Raw genomic sequence first — 17,442 nt, 5'->3', positions numbered from 1 at the left:
ACACGTATTCATAAACCCACGGATAAACCCCTCATGGCAGATAGATGCCATGAGGGGTAGATAGATGGTAGCGTTGAATAAATCAATTTATTCGGGCCGCTTTAGAGCCACCTGAGCAGCCTTGTTTATCCGTTCAACTTCCTGAATGCATCAACACAGCAGCCATCTCATGCACTGCTCAATGCACCTGCAAAATGCACAAGCACACACCGAAAAATACAAGGAAACCACAAACCACACGGACAAATACGGACAATGTAAGAGGGTCGTTGAACTGTTTGTCACACTGCATGCTGAGGCAAGGCCTGGTCGCCCCCGTCTGTCTGTCTGTCTGTCTGTCTGTCTGTCTGTCTGTCTGTCTGTCTGTCTGTCTGTCTGCAGGCCGATGTATCAATGTATCACACTGGGAGAAAGTTGACAGCCACACATGCGGAACTCTGCAGGGGGTCCTGACGTGCCGCTCACACACACACACACACACACACACACACACACGCACACGCACACGCACACGTACACGCACAGCTAAACGTCAGGAATGCATGGCCCTGAGGTGCTCTTGATGTGTGATAGAGGACTCTGACAGACAGCAGTCATTGCCGACCCCCTGGTCTGACATGACTGAACACATACCGGCAGAAAAATAATCTAGCCCTTACTTGAAGTGATGAAAGGGTACAACAGGGTCAGGACCAAAACATTTAAGCCTGCTGGGGGGTTATTCACACTAATGAATCAATCAAATGGTTCATAAGGAATAAGTCAGGGCTGGTAACCGCCCGACCATAAATCGAGTTATAGGACATTGGATTTATTTGTTCCTACATTCAATGTTCCTGTAGCCAAGTGACACATTCAAACTCTTTTTCTGAGCCATAAACGAGAGAGAGAGAGAGACAGAGAGACAGAGAGAGAGAGTCCAAAGTGACAAGTGAACAAGATAGATGGCACTGAGGTCTGTAATTAGGGTCAAAGTTCAGGGGAAAGAAGAGAGGAGAGGGATGAGGCTTGCTTGAATGATGGGGGGTGCATTCGTGTCTGCGTGCGTGCGTGCGTGTATGTGTATGTGCGTGGAAGGGAAGGGATTTTACCAGAATGGAGGGTGCGGTTACCAAGGGGACTGCAAACAGTGTGACCCCGAGAGATGTGATGACAAAATTCAAGTGTGTCATTTTACAAATTGAAAATCAATGTCCCAAGTCATCGTAACTTTTTTTTCCACCCCAAAGTTGGTTTCACTACCCAAGTGAAATCCAAACTTTTTCCTAAGATATCTGAAATGGAAGTTTCACTCAGAATTCCTATAGACCAAGTAACTGAGGGAACTTTTTTGTCTCTTCATGACTGCCTTGAATCTGTACTGCTCTTCTCGCCATGTATTATTCTATCCTTCCTCTCTATTCATACATTATTGCTGCTGTTTCATAAAGTGTGGTTGACAATGAGGACTTGCTAACAGGGGAATAGCTGTTCTGCTCTTCTATTACATTGACTATAAAATCTATAATATCTACATCCTACCGTCAGTCTGCTGCCATGTGAGACCATCCAGATATTCAAGATTGCTTTTGAACTGACAATCATACCCCTTATTCTACCAAAACCAGCACGGATATGCAGGTACTTTAAACGCGGGAAAACCCATTGACTCCTCTCCCAGTGCTGCCAGTAGATGAACATGTCCAGGTTTTTCTCTGCTGTGTAACGTTCACGGTCATGAACACGCTGGAGACAGGGTTCGTAAACAATAGAAAGCAGCACGGAGGCCAGTGAAAAAAAAAAAAAAAAAAAGGGATAACTTTTGTATGTCTGTTACTTATTAATTTCTTTCTTTCAAACGCAGTCCAGAGAACAAAACCACTGTTGCATGTCGTTTGTTTCTTTCTACACATCAACGCTCAGAACTTCAGCACCCAGCGCAGCCTCGCACTAAAGGGGCCAAGCGTCCTGTTTCTATCAATGCTGATCGGAGCTGGAGCGGGTAAATACCCGTAACTGCAGAGTTATTTGTCAGAAGACAAATAAGTAAGGCGAAAAACATTGTATCCACTGAGAAAAGCCTTTGGTGTAAAAGAAGAAGCAAATCGGCCTACTTCAGATAAACCGACGGTTTCCCCCGTCGATTGCTACACTGTCCTCGGGGAACATCACCATTATTTTAGAATTTATGCTGACTATGGCGTTCCTTGCTTCATCATGAACTAAAACTCTCTACCCCGAGTAGTGATTGGTCCTGTAATTGTATGATGTGCAGGACTCATCTGCAGAGAGAACTCATAGCTATGAAAATATAGATACCGGACAATCCTTAAACACAGATCCTAAAAGCTCAGAGGCAGCTTGTACTGAGGCAACTTGACTCGAGGTTGTGATGCAGTGGTATCCCTCTGCACTCATCCCATCGCCCTCTCGTTCTCCCCCCTCAACACCAACCGTTCCGTGGCTGACAACTCGAGACGCTGGGATAAATGCCTGTGGACGAGAGCGTTCTCAGCTCCTGTGCACTCAACCGGCATCCTTCATTCTCCTTTCACTGTTCAATGTCTGCAACAACAAAAAAAACAAACAGCCGGCGCCGACTGCTCAGCTGTGAGACGATGCTACCTGCGGGCCACATTGACTATCTGATTCTCATTCTCTGCGCGTGTGTGTGAGTGTGCGCGCGTGCATGTTAGTGTGCAGGCGCGCGTGTGGCTGCTGTATCTCTGACGCGATAAACTGCACTTTGCCAGGAGCGGGGGTAGTCAGACAGCTTCAATAAAGTCCCCCTTGGGATGAAGTATTCACAAGTCTAACTGAAAGTCAAGCAAAGGCTTCCCTTCCTTTGCCAGCACTTGGAAGACGATAAGAGATTAGGGCAGAAAGGAAGAAACATGAGTGAACCGAGAGAACGTGTGAGAGAAGAAGAGAGAGGAGAGAGTAAACACAGGGAGGGATGGCAAAGGAAAGAGGATCAAGCCGGCATCATGTTTACACACCGTCTCTCTGCTCTGACCGGCCATCTCTGACAACTTTCTCTTTAATTAAGACGCAAGCATACTGCTTCCCTTTGCACTATAATTAGATTGACCCAACGATAGGATACAGAGCAAAGTTGCTACATCAGGACGAGGGCTTCTGGTTAGAGTACCTTAAAGAGCATCTTTTATTTTGTCTCATTGGAGGCATTAACAAAACCGCCGTGTCGCAAAGCATCTGTCTTTGTATCAAGACCTTTAGCAGCTAGTGAAGAGGAGTTTCCCTCTGTGTGCCTTCTGCATGTCACCCCGAGCTAGGTGACGTTTTGGATGGCATGCAGAGGGCCCCCCTGTTTCCCCTCTACAGACTTCCTAGGTCTCTCAGCAGTTTACATCAAAATGGCTGAGATGACAGGGAATGTAGTTCGATGGACAGGACAGAGAGGAAAGGAGAGGAACAAACGATTAACGCCACACGCTTACAGCTTTTCAAGGTAAGAGCGTGCACGCCTGTGTATGGGTACGGGTGTTCAGGCATGGACACGCGGTCACAGTGACAGCTCGACGGCCCCAGAGACCACAGCCGCCTGCAACACCTGGAACATGTCATGGCAAATCACATCACCGGGACATGAACCAGTGAACGCACGCTATAGTGACAGAGACTTCCTCTCTCTCACACAGACACAAACAAACAAACAAAAAACATGGCTGGTCAAACACCCTATGTAACCCTCTCTCACCAGCTATCTTTCTCATTCTACAGTGCCTTTCTCCCCCTTCATTAAGTCTAATTCGGTTTCGTCCTCAGTCCATCCACTTTATTTATTTGCTCTCTCTCTCTCTCTCTCTCTCTCTCTCTCTCTCTCTCTCTCTCTCTCTCTTGGCTGCTGCAAGTCCTACAGCCCTCATCCTGCAAAGCGCTATCTCTCTCTCTCTGCAACAGGGGTGTTGACAGGAAGGCTGATAATGTAGTCCAATGTTTCCAACATGCAAATACCAGGGCCAGCTACCAGCTGAATGTGTGTGTGTGTGGTTGCGTGTGTGCTTGTGTGTGTTTCTTTGAATCTTGGCTCAATAAGCCTAGAGGACACACATTATCAGTGGTAGCAGCTACCATTACTTTGTCTAAACCTCCTTGGGCATTATCATATCACCCTATAAAACCTGCACACCAACACACATTCTCACATGCACGCAGAGATGCGCGCATGGCATGCAAGCACACACAAACACACCAGGCATACAGACAAAACACACAGAAATCCCATTTACTGCCTCATCAATGCAAGGTCTTGCTGTGATAGTCAATATTTGGCATTCCATTACAACGTGGTGCACTGGGACAAATGCAAGGGTTTTCATGTTTGCATACTTCTGTAAAAATAGGGTTGGGAGTCATTACTGCATGTTCCATTTGAATACATATCCGTTATAAAATGTCAGAAAAGAACAGATAGCTTTCCTTTTCCAAAAGCAAAAGGTTGTTGTTATGGTGAGGCTGGGTGAAAGATATAGATAATGCAGAATGATGTGATGAATATGATTATTTTGAAACCGTTGTTTCAGGGACACACTACCTTTAATTGTGTGGTAGTGATGAATAACATACAATCCAGGGACATGCAAGCATGTTCATGTATCTTACTGCTACCATCGACCAAATATCTATTAGATCTAATAATTAAACTTGATTCACCATTTTTCAGATTGCAATACAACTTTGAGGGATGCGTGCTTGTTTGTTTGTGTGTGTGTGCATGTTTCAGAGTGTGTGCTTACCTTAAATAGAGAGCGGCAGACATACTCGTACACCATACGCTTCAAGCTGGCTTCCAGGGCAGCGATCCTGGCATCAGTGCTTTGTGCTTCCTAACACACACACACACACACACACACACACGCGCGCACACACACACAAAAGAAAGGTTTGTGTCAGGAGTACCAGGCGAGGCAGTGTCAGAGCAAGGGATGAGGTGTCTTCAAAGATGACCTGTCAAGGTGCTTGAGGGGCAAAGCTGAGCATCAAAACTCCCCGCTCACTTGGAGATGACTGAGGACCAGTATGGGATGGTGAGCTGGTAGCACAGGGAAGCCTGCTTCTCTAATTATGTTGTCTTTCATGACCGAATGTGTCCCCATTACTTTGAAAGACAGTGTTCTTCTAATCTCCATAGACAGAGAGGAGAAGCCTGAGGGTGTGAATAGGGGATAGCTCTGCCAACGCGGGGACATGCGATACATATGAGCACGTGAAATGGTACCGTACATGTCATGTCGTTGGTACCGTCACACGCACGCATAAATCTTAAAATAATTCTTAGAGAACAACAGCGAATTGCTGTTAGTGAGCGTGTGTGCTTGTTCATATGTGTGTAAGAGAGAGACAATACAACACACGAGAGAGAGAGAGAGAGAGAGAGAGAGAGAGAGAGCGAGAGCGAGAGAGAGAGAGAGAGAGAGAGAGCTTCAAAAACAAAAGAGGTGAAAAGCATGATAAACAAAGGGGATGGAAAGAGATTGTTCCAAAAGAATGAAGTGGAACGAAAGGATACTACAATTTTAAACATAGAAAATAAAGTGACAGAACCAAAAGGAGACAGAGAGCGAGAGAGTGAGAGGGCGAGAGAGAATCAGAAACAAACTAGGGGGGGGGGGGGAAAGGCCACAGAAAGAAATTCCACAAGGATTTTGCCACATTCCCACACACACCACCCCCGGCCTCTATTCCCAGTTCAGTGGCTGTCCTTCTGTTTCCCCTGCCTGGCTCTCTGTTGCCTTCAGGCTGCCTCGAGCCCTGAGGGAATGTTTTCAAGCTGCTTCCCAACTCTAGATGTCCTCCTGAACAACTGCGGTGTGTGTGGGTGCATTTGTATGTGTTTTTCTTTATATGCATGCACATGTATTTGTTTGCATGTGTGTGTGCGTGCGTGCGTGCGGATCTGTCATGGCATTATAGACCTGGGATTGTGTCTGTGTGTGTTCTTGAATGTGTGTATGTGTCCATCTGTGTGCGGTTGCGATTTGTATTATTTACTGTTTGTGTGTGCGTGTGTGTTTCTGTGTGTCATACCCAACAGATAAAAGAGTGCATGTCTGTTTAGGGGCATACGGCTAACGTTATTTCTAAAGCTCAAAGACCATCTGTAAACCATGGCAAAGACCCCTGGCTGTTCGAAACTGCACAGCGACAATATGTTCAAGTATATATAAAGCCCAATTTATGAGTCATCACGACACAATGACAGTAACATGCAGCATCCATTGCATGAACCCTCAGTACTGACACACACACACACACACACAGGCTGAAAACAGATGCGTGTGCATGTATGTTTTTACATTTGGGCAAAATGTGTGCACACGCATACACCCCACCAAACAAAGATTAACAGCATTGACCAGCTGCTGCCTGGCTACACTTTTGGATGGCACCCTTGGCTCAAACAACTCACACAGGATCTGAGGAATTAGAGCGCACACACTCGCTATCAAATAGAGTGTGTGTGTGTGTGTGTGTGTGTGTGTGTGTGTGTGTGTGTGTGTGTGTGTGTGTGTGTGTGCATTGTGTGTGCATGCGTGCGTGTGTGTGTGAGAAAATCGTAAAATAGTTGTAGGCTGATGCACACTCATTGGGATGTGGGTTCCTAAATGGGCTTAACATTACCCACTGGGTCTCTGTGAATAAACATCACACATGTGCATGGTGGTTGCATGGATGTGTGTGTTTGTGTGCGCGTTCCGTTGCAAAGGAAGCATGAACATGGGGCAAGTGTGGTGCGCTATGTTTGGCCCTGAGATGGAGGGCTGCGGTGTAACAGCAGAGAGCTCATGCAGCCGCCCATCTCCAGCAATGAAAGCCCATCGATGTAAATTACTCATTAAAATCCACCAGCCGACCAACCTCGCCAGCCAGCCAGGCCCTCGAAATAAAATCAGCAACACACCAAGCTAAACGCCCAAGCGCAGCGGGTCTGAGCTTAACCTCAGCAAATAATAATACGCGTTTAAAGAAATCTACATTTTAAAATAATCTGTACAGATGGGCAGTGTCAGGCGTGACAGGACTGCCGCTGACATGTTCATTTGTTTGATTTAGGAGAACAGTAGGGGTTTTGTTCCGTGGAAGTATCTTGGTCAGTGTCAGTGGAACTGCAAAGTTACAAAAGCATATCGTGGTGAAATATGGACCAGTGTGACAATGATGTGGAATGGGGCAAAGTGAGCGGGGATCCATGCTGGGGAGCGGGGGGGTCGTGTGTGTGTGTGTGGGCGTAGCGTCGGGTCGTGTTACGCTTTATGTCTCAAGTGGAGACGTTCTCAGGGCCAATTGAAAACGTGCACACTTTACGCGCTGATAAAAGTGCATTACTGGGAGGTTTTCTGTGTGTGAGTGACAGAGTGTTTGCGTATAATATTAAAATATATTAAAAAAAAATAATCAAACACTGGGATGGCCCAGTGGCCCAGTTGAGGGACGCCTTTCATCCAAACACCTTCTTGTCCTGCAGGGCCTTCTGGAAGAGACGAAGGAATGAGGCCAGGCTGAAGCGGTACATGTTGTTGATTTTCGACAGGTCTGTGATGACGAAATACATCTTGCTGGCACTCTCAGCAAGAGGCAGGTAGGCATCCCGCTCCTGTGAGGAAGAACCAAGAGGTACATTTAATTGTGGTTGTGTGGTTGTGTGCGTGTGCGTGTGTGTGTGTGTGTGTGTGTGTGTGGGGCTTGGAGGGGGGGGGGCGGCAAAGAGGAGACGAAGATAGATTTCTGAGCCAAATTCGTTGAGTGGAATGATGGATGTGGAAGAAAAGTGATCAAGAAAAAAAAAAGAAGGCAGGAGCTTAAGTACAGCGGAAGGACCGAGACAGAAGTGAGAGCAGCGCATGTAAAGGTTGAGTGGTAATCTGGGGAGAATGAGGTGTGGGAATAGAGGGGTGTCATTTGGAAGAATACAGTGTAAAAGAAAAGTCAGAGAGAGAGCTATAAAAAGGAACTGAGCAGAGGACAATAGGCAGTGCTAGAGAAACACTGCCCCTTAGAGGATGGCTATGGCATGGGCATGATTGTGTCAGAACTACACCAGGTGAATTCCGGAGAGTGTGTGTGTGTGTGTGTGTGTGTGTGTGTGTGTGTGTGTGTGTGTGTGTGTGTGTGTGTGTGTGTGTGTGTGTGTGTGTGTGATGTTGGAGTGTGTGTGTGTGTGATGTTGGAGTGTGTGTGTGTGTGTGTCTGTGATGTTGGAGTGTTTGTGTGTGTACGTAAGTCTTTGTACGTGTGTAGGTGTGTGCGTGCGTGTGCATGTGATGTTTCACCTGGTCCAGGGAAGCCTGCAGCCTGTGAGACTCCAGCAGTGACTCCTGGATCAAGGCACTGCTGGCCTTGGTCTGGTTCAGGCTGTCGATCAGCTCTCTGTTCTCCAGAATGTTCCCCTGGGCTGTAGCCAAGGTCTGAGGGAGGGAGGCAGACGGACAGACAGACAAACGGAGAGATCAACACTGGAGCCTGCCATGTGGTCCAGAGACACAGGTGGATAGACGGTCCACGACGTTGATTCACAGACATACGGAGGAGCCAGACCAACGCATTTACATAAGCCGAGAGGACGAGGAGAGGACGGCATAATTGTCACGTTGCAGGTAAGCTGCGGGGCCATTAGAACACGGACTGCATTCTAGTGGAATGCAATTGTTAATTCTACAGAGTGCTTTGGCTCCACAGTTCCATGTGCACTTTTAAACACATTGGTAGACTGCATTCAAATGTATTCAACTAGAATAGATGAGAAAGCCGTGGACCGTGGAAACGTTAAGCCGGGATGGCTCCTATAATTCTACAATAATTAGATGTTGAATACCATGGAAGCTCATACTTCTTGTTGTTGTGTGTGCAAATTTTTTAGTGTGTGTGTATGTGTGCTCATTTGCGCGCACGTGTGCGTGCATGCGTGTGCGCGTATGTAAGCATGTAAGCAAGCAAGTACAGGAAGCCAAGTGTTTTAGGAAACAGATATTTCTAATGATGGGGCTGCAGACTTTGATTAGTTGAAAGGCTAATATTGGAAGCTGAGACTGTATTACGTTAAAGTACACTTTCTATGCGAGTGTTAACAAATTAACACTTTTATCCAGCCTCTCCCTCTGAAAGTTCCCTCTGAAAAAGTTGAAAACCAAAAAACGTAATAACACAAGGCATATACCTCTAGCAAGGACTCCTCCAAGAGAGCCAGCTGGATCTTTTTGTCCTCCTCTTGCTTAAGTAGACGCGTCTTCTCCGTCTCCAACTCTGGCTTCTCCTGCTGGATGGTCAAGGCTAACAACTAGCATATGCACGCACACACACACACACACACACACACACACACACACACACACACACACACACACACACACACACACACACACACACACACACACACACACACACACACACACACACACACACACACACACACACAAACTTCTTAGCCTGTACATAGTTTCCCCACAAGTTTTTGGTGCATCATAAACCATGCACCAACCGGAAACGGCGAATGACCTTAACCAAGGGTTTTTTCTATGAAGCTCCACGTGCTAATGTGGCGTATTCTCGGCACGGCAAGACACATTACGTCGTGTTTGGTTTCATTAAGTGACGCTTCATCTTTGTTTCTTCGAGGACAGCGTCGATTGACTGGCATTGCGCCACTGCTTCAGAGAAGCAAAAGAAAACAACAAAAATCTGCTCAACATTGATCCAAGAAAAGAGAATATGTAACATGCAAGGTGTTTTCCTCACCGCCACGTCTGTAAATATCTATCATCGTTTCACGGAGGACTTAATGTTTGAACGTTGTGTCTCATTCTAAGGAAATTGCCACAAGCAACATCACATAAACATGTTAAGCTAGCGTTAGATGAGTCGACTATCCAAACAGCCGTAGATAATGTTATGTGGGTAGCCTAGAGCTGTCATCTGTGGCCAAAACAATCATTATATATAATAATACCTTTATGACTATGTTGAACCTCTCGATAGAGACGTGGCTTTGCCAATATTTCTCCTCAGTGTGCAAACTACAAAGTACAGTTCCCTGAAGTATAGCCCCTAACTAAAATGCAATTAAACCACAGACATCTCACTTTTCTAAATGCACAAAATGGATTATAATCTCTGTTTAGCAATGCATCCCGCTAGCTCTACAATAGTTAAGCAGGTAAAGAACCAGTGGCCAATGAAGCTCCTGTGTGAGTGTTAGTCCGTATACAAATAGTTAATCTGTACCGGTACATATAATACCGGTACAGATTAAACTCACTTACCATATGTGTACATTGGTGGAATCCTCATCCATCTCTGTGTGTGTATGTGTCATGGTTTCCATTAGCTGGCCATTGAATTAGAATTTAAATTAGCCTGTGAATATAAATCTTTATGGCCATCTTGGCGTGTAAATTATTTATATTTTGTATTATTATTATGATTGCTATTATTATGAGGCTACTAAATAAGTAACACAAGATTGCATTACGAACATTTCATGTATGTTTTATTTATTCTAAATTTATTCCAATTAATTAGCACATGGATTACTGAGTGCATTGATTACTTCTACCTTCCTGTGACAAATGCAACTAGTCGTCCAAACTGGAGGTGTTAAAGCGTACTTATTGCGGAAAATAAACGTTGTTAGAAAAGTCTCTGTGTGTGTGTGTGTGTGTGTGTGTGTGTGTGTGTGTGTGTGTGTGTGTGTGTGTGTGTGTGTGTGTGTGTGTGTGTGTGTTACCTGTCCCCGAAGGCCAGCCCTGGTGGTGGTGAAGTTGACCTCGGTAACCACAGAGACGGCATCAGGGGGAATGAAGGGGGTGGGATTCCGTGTGGCAAGGAAGAGCCGGAAGTCCTCGTTGTAGTCGATCACCTTGTCTCCGATCTGAACCACATACCTTGGGCCTGGGCGAGGGGTTACAGGGTGAAGGGTGTGTGAATACGCGTGTGTGTGTGTGTGTGTGTGTGTGTGTGAATACGTGTGTGCGTGTGCGCGCGCGTGCGTGAATATGCACGTGTGTCTGTGTGTATTATCTCTGACTCCAGTCAACTCTTCCCACAGAACTACAAGAGAGTATTCTCGACTGATCGCTCAACATGACTCATTTTCACTGGCGTCTCGTCAAGACCATTTTAGATAAATAATCACTACTAGGGCTACGTTGATTGGAAGGGACCAATTAGGACTGAAGTAATCGAAATACAATGGATGTTGCAGCAGGAAACGGATACAAGCTCATAACGAGTGACATGCCAAAAACAGGGCGGAAGAATCCCAACTACAAAAATAGCCCATCAGCACTCTACGGAGATCCTTTCCATTCGTTTGGCACTGAACGTGAATCCTGCACTGTGATCCATATCAGCCATCAAAATGCATTACTGCTCCATAGGAATAGTCTCTGAGGCGTTGGATTATAGTAGTCGTGGGTAATGCATAGTGTGTAATTGTCAGCGCATGACCAGGTGACCATGAAAGAGTATGATTGATATTTAAGCTACCGCTTTGAGTGTGATATGTGTGTGCAGGCATTGATGCACGTTAAGACACATAAAGCTGTTTCTATGCAGCAATCCTGCAACTAGCGACAACAAAAAGTAACTAAACAACTAAACAAAATTAAATATAACATGGTGTAATATTCTGCAATTAGTATACTGTATTTAGCACAACTTATTACGACCCAAACTCTCAGGTCCCACACACACACACACACACACACACACACACACACACACACACACACACACACACACACACACACACAGCCTCTGCAATGTTTGTTGCCATGGAAACAGGGGCCTCGGTGTGGCAATGTGCACTTCCTGTTCCCAGAGTAACGTCACTTAGTGGTCCAACAGCAGGGGCATCTCATATCTGTCAGTTATATTCCTCCTCCACCTCTCATTCATTTGCATTTCCTACAAGCTGTTATTAACAGTACAATGGCAACAAACCAGACCGAATCTGGACTTTTTCATGTGGGCCCATTTGCCGAGAGCACCAGGTAGCAACTTGTCTGAGGTATATTAAGTAGGCTCGTACAACTAATTTGTCAGATCACACATGTCCTCCTCTGTGTTTGCAACGGTGTGGTGCTGAAAAGTGCATACAATATAATCGTTGCTGTGTTTTTATTAGGGGACTTAGCATATACCCATTCACACACCGAAGGCCGTGTCAACCACACACGGCATCAGCCAGCTCGTCGGGAGCAGTAGGGGTTAGGCGTCTTGCTTAGGGACAGCTTGACTAGGAGGACAGTCAGCTAGGAGGAGCCGGGGATCGTACTAGCAACCTTCCGGTTACAAGACCCGCACTACCTCCTGAGCTGCTGCCGCCCTTCTGTTATCATTTTACACCTGAAAGATGTTACAATATGGCTCAAATAAATGGCACAAATGCATGAACCGAAGCGTACACGGCTGAAGACCCATCCCCAGGACCATGATAATCTTTGTGGTTTTATTTTATCAATGTAAATGTTCTTTGGTTGGTTTTCCAATGAGTGTCCCAGGTTTTGGCAAAAACGGGTGCGTGTGTGCCTGCCTGCCTGCCTGCCTGCCTGTCTGCGTGTGTGCGTGCGTTACCCTGGGCTATGAGATCCCTCCTCAGCAGGGGGTAGAGGACAGGTTCCACCCCGTCCATCTCCTGGATGATGACAGTTTTACCAAACCTCACAGCCAGCTCGAGGGATGTCATGAAGTTTGTGTCCTGTGGCAGGATAACACACACACACACACACACACACACATCAATTAAGAGAAGGAAAGAAATCGCAAACAAAATATTAGGTCACATTTAATATTTGTCTACTTGCGTAATTCCAAATACGTTTGTAATTTCATGGTTAATTTGTCATAAGTGTTATTACAATTGAGAAGATAAACCATTATTTTTTGCGACATCATCCATTTTTAATAGATTACCATAGAATTAACTTGATACATACGTTATTCTATATATATATATACTATATTTTGTGGAGAATTATTTTCTTCTCAATTTCTACGCTTGAGACGTCTCAAGTTAAACGAGGTCCTTGGTCCGTGTGTTTGTTAAGGATGATGGAGGACTGGGACTGAAGGTAAATCAAGAACTAAACACAGAAACGTCTGAAGCTGTTACTTTATGGCTCCCAACTGAAATGAAACACAATCAATCTACTGTGCAACCAGAAAGACCCTACTCTCTAATGAATCTTCTCCCCTGTGATCTTTGAGGTGTTTGTGTGTGTACGCAACTGTGTGTGTGTACGTGTGTGGGTTTTGGGGGGGGGATTTTTTTTGTGCACCTGTTGGTTGATGATCCCAAGCTTGTGCTCTTTGAGGCCTGCGTGCGTGCGTGCGTGCGTGCGTGCGTACCTGTTGGTTGATGATCTCTAGCTTTTGCTCTTTGAGGTGTGTCCGCAGCCACTCGGTTGCCCGGGACGATGGGTCGATCAGAAAGGGACAAGCAACACTCTGAGGGATAAACATAGAGGATGTTCAGTTCATTTAAACACCTGCTTTCATTCGAAGATCTGTGAATGAGCTACAGCCTTTGTCAGAAAACAAATCAAACAAGGTGTGTGTGCGTGTGTGTGTGTGTACGTGTTTGATTTTATGGTTGTTGGTTACCGGCAGTGCTGTAACAGCAGGATGTATAGGCACTGTGGTCAACTATAAGAATTAAAACCGAAACTAAACTGCAAAACAGAAAGAACAACTCAAACCCAGAGACCTTTTTCTGTATTCAACCAAAGTAAGTCTTTGATTGGCGTTTTGCATATTTAGTGTTTTGGTTTACTTAATATTCATAATAAGTTGATAACTACAACTTTCAAACAATCAAATAACAATAACAATTACAACCATAACAATAGAAAATATTTAATATATAATAATATATGAACATTTTGCTGGCTTGAAACACGACTTGGAACTTTTCCCTCAGCTCAAATCACCATTTTGTTTTGATTTATTCTCGACTAAAATCCAGAGATATACAGCCCTGTAACCACAAAGTGCAGTGCACAATACTCTAATTTAATAATTTTTGCTGCTCAAAGTGACTCTGTGACGATGGTGGGTATAAATCATTCTTTGCTCTGACAAAAAAGGCATTTTTCTTTTACTTCCTGTATGATTATTTTTTTAACAACCTTGAAATGTTCCATAGCCTTTTCTTCCCTGCATCCTCTACCATTGTCTGTTTCTAATTTCTCAACATCACTGAGTCCTTAGGGGGGAAGCCATCCGGTCAAAGAGCCGCCACATGAATCACTAAGATGACTCAATGTGCTGCTCAACTTAAAGAGTCCACTGAACTGCTGGGAAAGTTTTAAATGCGTAAACACAATAGATGATGTGGGGTTTGGTCAAAGGGACTTAATTCCAAAAATACTTGGAGTAAAGTTAGAGTCGAGAAAAGGGAGAGAGGGAAGGATGGATTTTAATGAATGTGAAACTTCTGAAGGAAAGAAAGAGCTATGGATTGAATGGTGTGTGTGTGTGTGTGTGTGTGTGTGTGTGTGTGTGTGTGTGTGTGTGTGTGTGTGTGTATAAGAGAGAGAATAGAGAGACACAAAGCATCAAGGACACAGACTGAGGATCTATGCTAGACGGGATGGATGAGGCGATGACTTCGTTCTTACCCTCTGTTTCAGCACATTGATCTTATGTGTGGCCATGTTAAAAGACAAACATATAAGACAAAGACAAAGTGGAGAGACAGGATGGATGAACAATGATAACAAATAGACGGGTTACAAGAACAGAAAAGGCAGGTTAATCGACAATCGACATGGCAGCCTAGCAGTAGCATGCTGTGTTCTAGCCATGCCTAGATGCCAATGGGGCCATGCGTAGAAACAGACCAACACATGGCATTTTCTTATGGATTATGTAAGGTATTGTTTCAAGCCTTGTAAAGTGTTTTCCAGTCACGCAAAGCGTGTTACAACCTGCTATTAAAACACACATACACACTCAATGGTAGTGTCAGCAATGGAATTCATCCTTCATCATCATCATCATCAAACATTTTTATTCTTGGATCAAAAAGATCAGCCGCCCTTTTTACCAGCTCATCGTTAGTCTAGTTTGGTTTGCTGGGCATCTTGATGATAGGGTTCCTCAACACGTGCAAGGCTGAATGCGGTTTGTGAGACTAGGATCTGTGGGTCCAAGCGAAGGGAGAGGGGACACACGTGTGACCAGGGGGGAGGGAGAGACGGACCCACCTGGAGTATGACCAGAGCGTTCTCCATGGACAGGTCGTCCGACGGCAGGCCCTCGCTCTTCCAGATCAGCTGCTCGCTCTCCGAGCACAGGAAGGAGCGCAGGTCAAACTCTGCCACACACATACACACACACACACACACAATTGATTCTTAGATAACAATGAAAATTCACAAATTCAGATATTTCTGTGTGATGCGGTTTTGCTAAACTTGCTCCAGAGAGACGTGATTGGTTCAAGTTTCGGACACAGCAGGGCAGAGGACCAATGGAGGGTCTTGCTTGTGGCCACCAGCAGTGACAGGAACCACGCCTCCATCAATTATGAGCTCCTCATGCCCTCATGAGGGTCGACAGAGCACGGCGATAAGTGGCCACTTATACGTGTTCAGTTGAAATCCAAGCCCGAAATGATATAGCACTAAATGTCTTGGCACGTTTTTTTAACAATAAAGCCAGCCCAATGAAGTGTTTACTCTATAATTCAAACCTATAAAGTGAGGCGATTAAAAAAAGACCATCACACATTTTTTGCAGCATCCGGCATCATAAACATGTTAAAGCTGAAAACACAGGGACAACACTCTGGAGGACTGCACGTCTTCGCCTAGCTCATGGAACGGCAAAAGGGGCGTTTTGTTGGTTTTTGAGTAGCAACGTGGATCCTTTCAGATCATTGAATACATGCAGGAAGCGGAACTGGGATTAGGCCTTTTAGTGCGGGTGAACCTCCTGTTTGAGCTGACATTCGACACTATGATATAAGAAAAAGGCCTTTTGGGCTGAAAGTTCAAGTAAGGAGTGTTATCCCCATGGTTACGACCCACGCTAACTTTGTGATAATTTAAGCAAGTACTATGTTGTAGCACGACACACCGTGGCGTTATACTATAAGGGTCCGAAAAGGTTCCTCCATGCCACATATGAGGCCACTTATACGTCTATATCTGCCCAGATGGGGATCTACACATCCAAACACACCTCCCCTCTGAAAGAGTTCGGAGCAGAGAAGAATTTTAACACAGAGATAGGGAAAAACAAAGTGATTTTACACCTGTCTCCTGCCTCTTTAACAAACCTCCCAGCCATTATCCATGCTGGATAGTTGTAATCTAACGTTATGACTAGAGAGGGTGAAGTCCTCCTCACTCTGTAGTCCGGAGTGTGTCATCCAGGTGTCCAGACAGTGTCTCCTGCGGTCCTCGGTGGCGGAGGACAGGTAGGTGATGAAGGCGGCCGCCAGCATGGCTCTCATGGGGAGCGTGTCCAGCTCCTCTTTAATCTCACACACCTAGGCGACCGCGGACACGCAGACAGAGGGAGGCGGGAACGCCACCAGAGGGAGACGGACGGGGGAGAGAGGGAGGGATGGAGATGGAGAGCAGAATTGACGAACAGGTTGTTGCAAGGGAACATTTCCCCTTTACCCACATCACCATGTTTTAAGAAAAGAGCCACGACGAATAAAAAAAAACAAATCATTGAATTCAGATACGTGGAGTAAAGGGACGGCCAGGAGACGAGAAAAAACATACTGAGATAGAGCCACTCATCTATGCCTGGCACCCCGTCCAAACACCCTAAGGGACTCCCATAATAACCGTCAGACGAGCGGTGATGATCCACCCTTCGAGCGGGAGCTACTTTGTGTTCGGCGGTGGCTAGCAATGGCTACTTGACGCAGGGGATACAGCGGCGGGGACCCGGGCGTTAGGGCTCCACCGGCTGCTTCATCGCGGCGCTAATGGCCGCGACAGGTGTCCGCGCCGTTCCACCCTGCAGCCTGCCAGGCTGGGGCCACCTTTTCTCACCGTTTCTCATGAACTCTAAAACGCATTAAATACAGCGTTCAAGCCGGCTAGTGAACGTCTAGAATAGTGTGTTCAATAAGGCGTATTGATAGTCAAATTAACTCCTCCTCTTGAATGTCACAGCCAGTCATTATGAACCCTCTTCCCCAAATCAACAATAACCAAAGTCAGACCACAACCAAAGTCAGACCAAAGCATTAGCACACAGTTCACCGCTGTGGATTCCCTTCACAAGGCCACCCTTCATGGGCCTAGGATATATTGGGTGTTTAATCAACGTTTAATTCAGTGATACACTGCGGGCTTAACATTATTTTCACTTCGATCAGCGCATTCTTTCTCCCTTAACTGTTGGAAATTAGCATACTGATCCATATATATGCCTTGATCGACTGTGTTTAATGCGAATGTAATGTGTTTTATTGTA

At 45.5% G+C, this 17,442-nt stretch overlaps 1 protein-coding gene across 3 annotated transcripts in view; it reads right to left on the bottom strand.

Annotated features, from left to right (window-relative positions):
* The window catches only part of dync2h1 (dynein cytoplasmic 2 heavy chain 1), a 126,475-nt gene that overhangs the window by 51,870 nt on the left and 57,163 nt on the right, over nt 1–17,442 (bottom strand). For 2 of the 3 annotated variants that reach the window (XM_060075382.1, XM_060075383.1), the window contains exons 67-76: nt 16,354–16,495; nt 15,207–15,316; nt 14,619–14,639; nt 13,348–13,446; nt 12,574–12,697; nt 10,724–10,887; nt 9,158–9,277; nt 8,274–8,408; nt 7,454–7,597; nt 4,740–4,829 (exon numbers count right to left, since the gene is read on the bottom strand). In XM_060075382.1, the coding sequence (XP_059931365.1) occupies nt 4,740–4,829; nt 7,454–7,597; nt 8,274–8,408; nt 9,158–9,277; nt 10,724–10,887; nt 12,574–12,697; nt 13,348–13,446; nt 14,619–14,639; nt 15,207–15,316; nt 16,354–16,495 (1,149 nt within the window). The remainder of the gene's footprint in view (nt 1–4,739; nt 4,830–7,453; nt 7,598–8,273; nt 8,409–9,157; nt 9,278–10,723; nt 10,888–12,573; nt 12,698–13,347; nt 13,447–14,618; nt 14,640–15,206; nt 15,317–16,353; nt 16,496–17,442) is intronic. The other variant, XM_060075384.1, reaches the window with a different exon arrangement.

This window comes from Gadus macrocephalus, chromosome 16, assembly GCF_031168955.1.
Source record: "Gadus macrocephalus chromosome 16, ASM3116895v1".
Classification (NCBI taxonomy): domain Eukaryota; kingdom Metazoa; phylum Chordata; class Actinopteri; order Gadiformes; family Gadidae; genus Gadus; species Gadus macrocephalus.
This window is presented reverse-complemented; position numbering and strand designations above follow the sequence as displayed.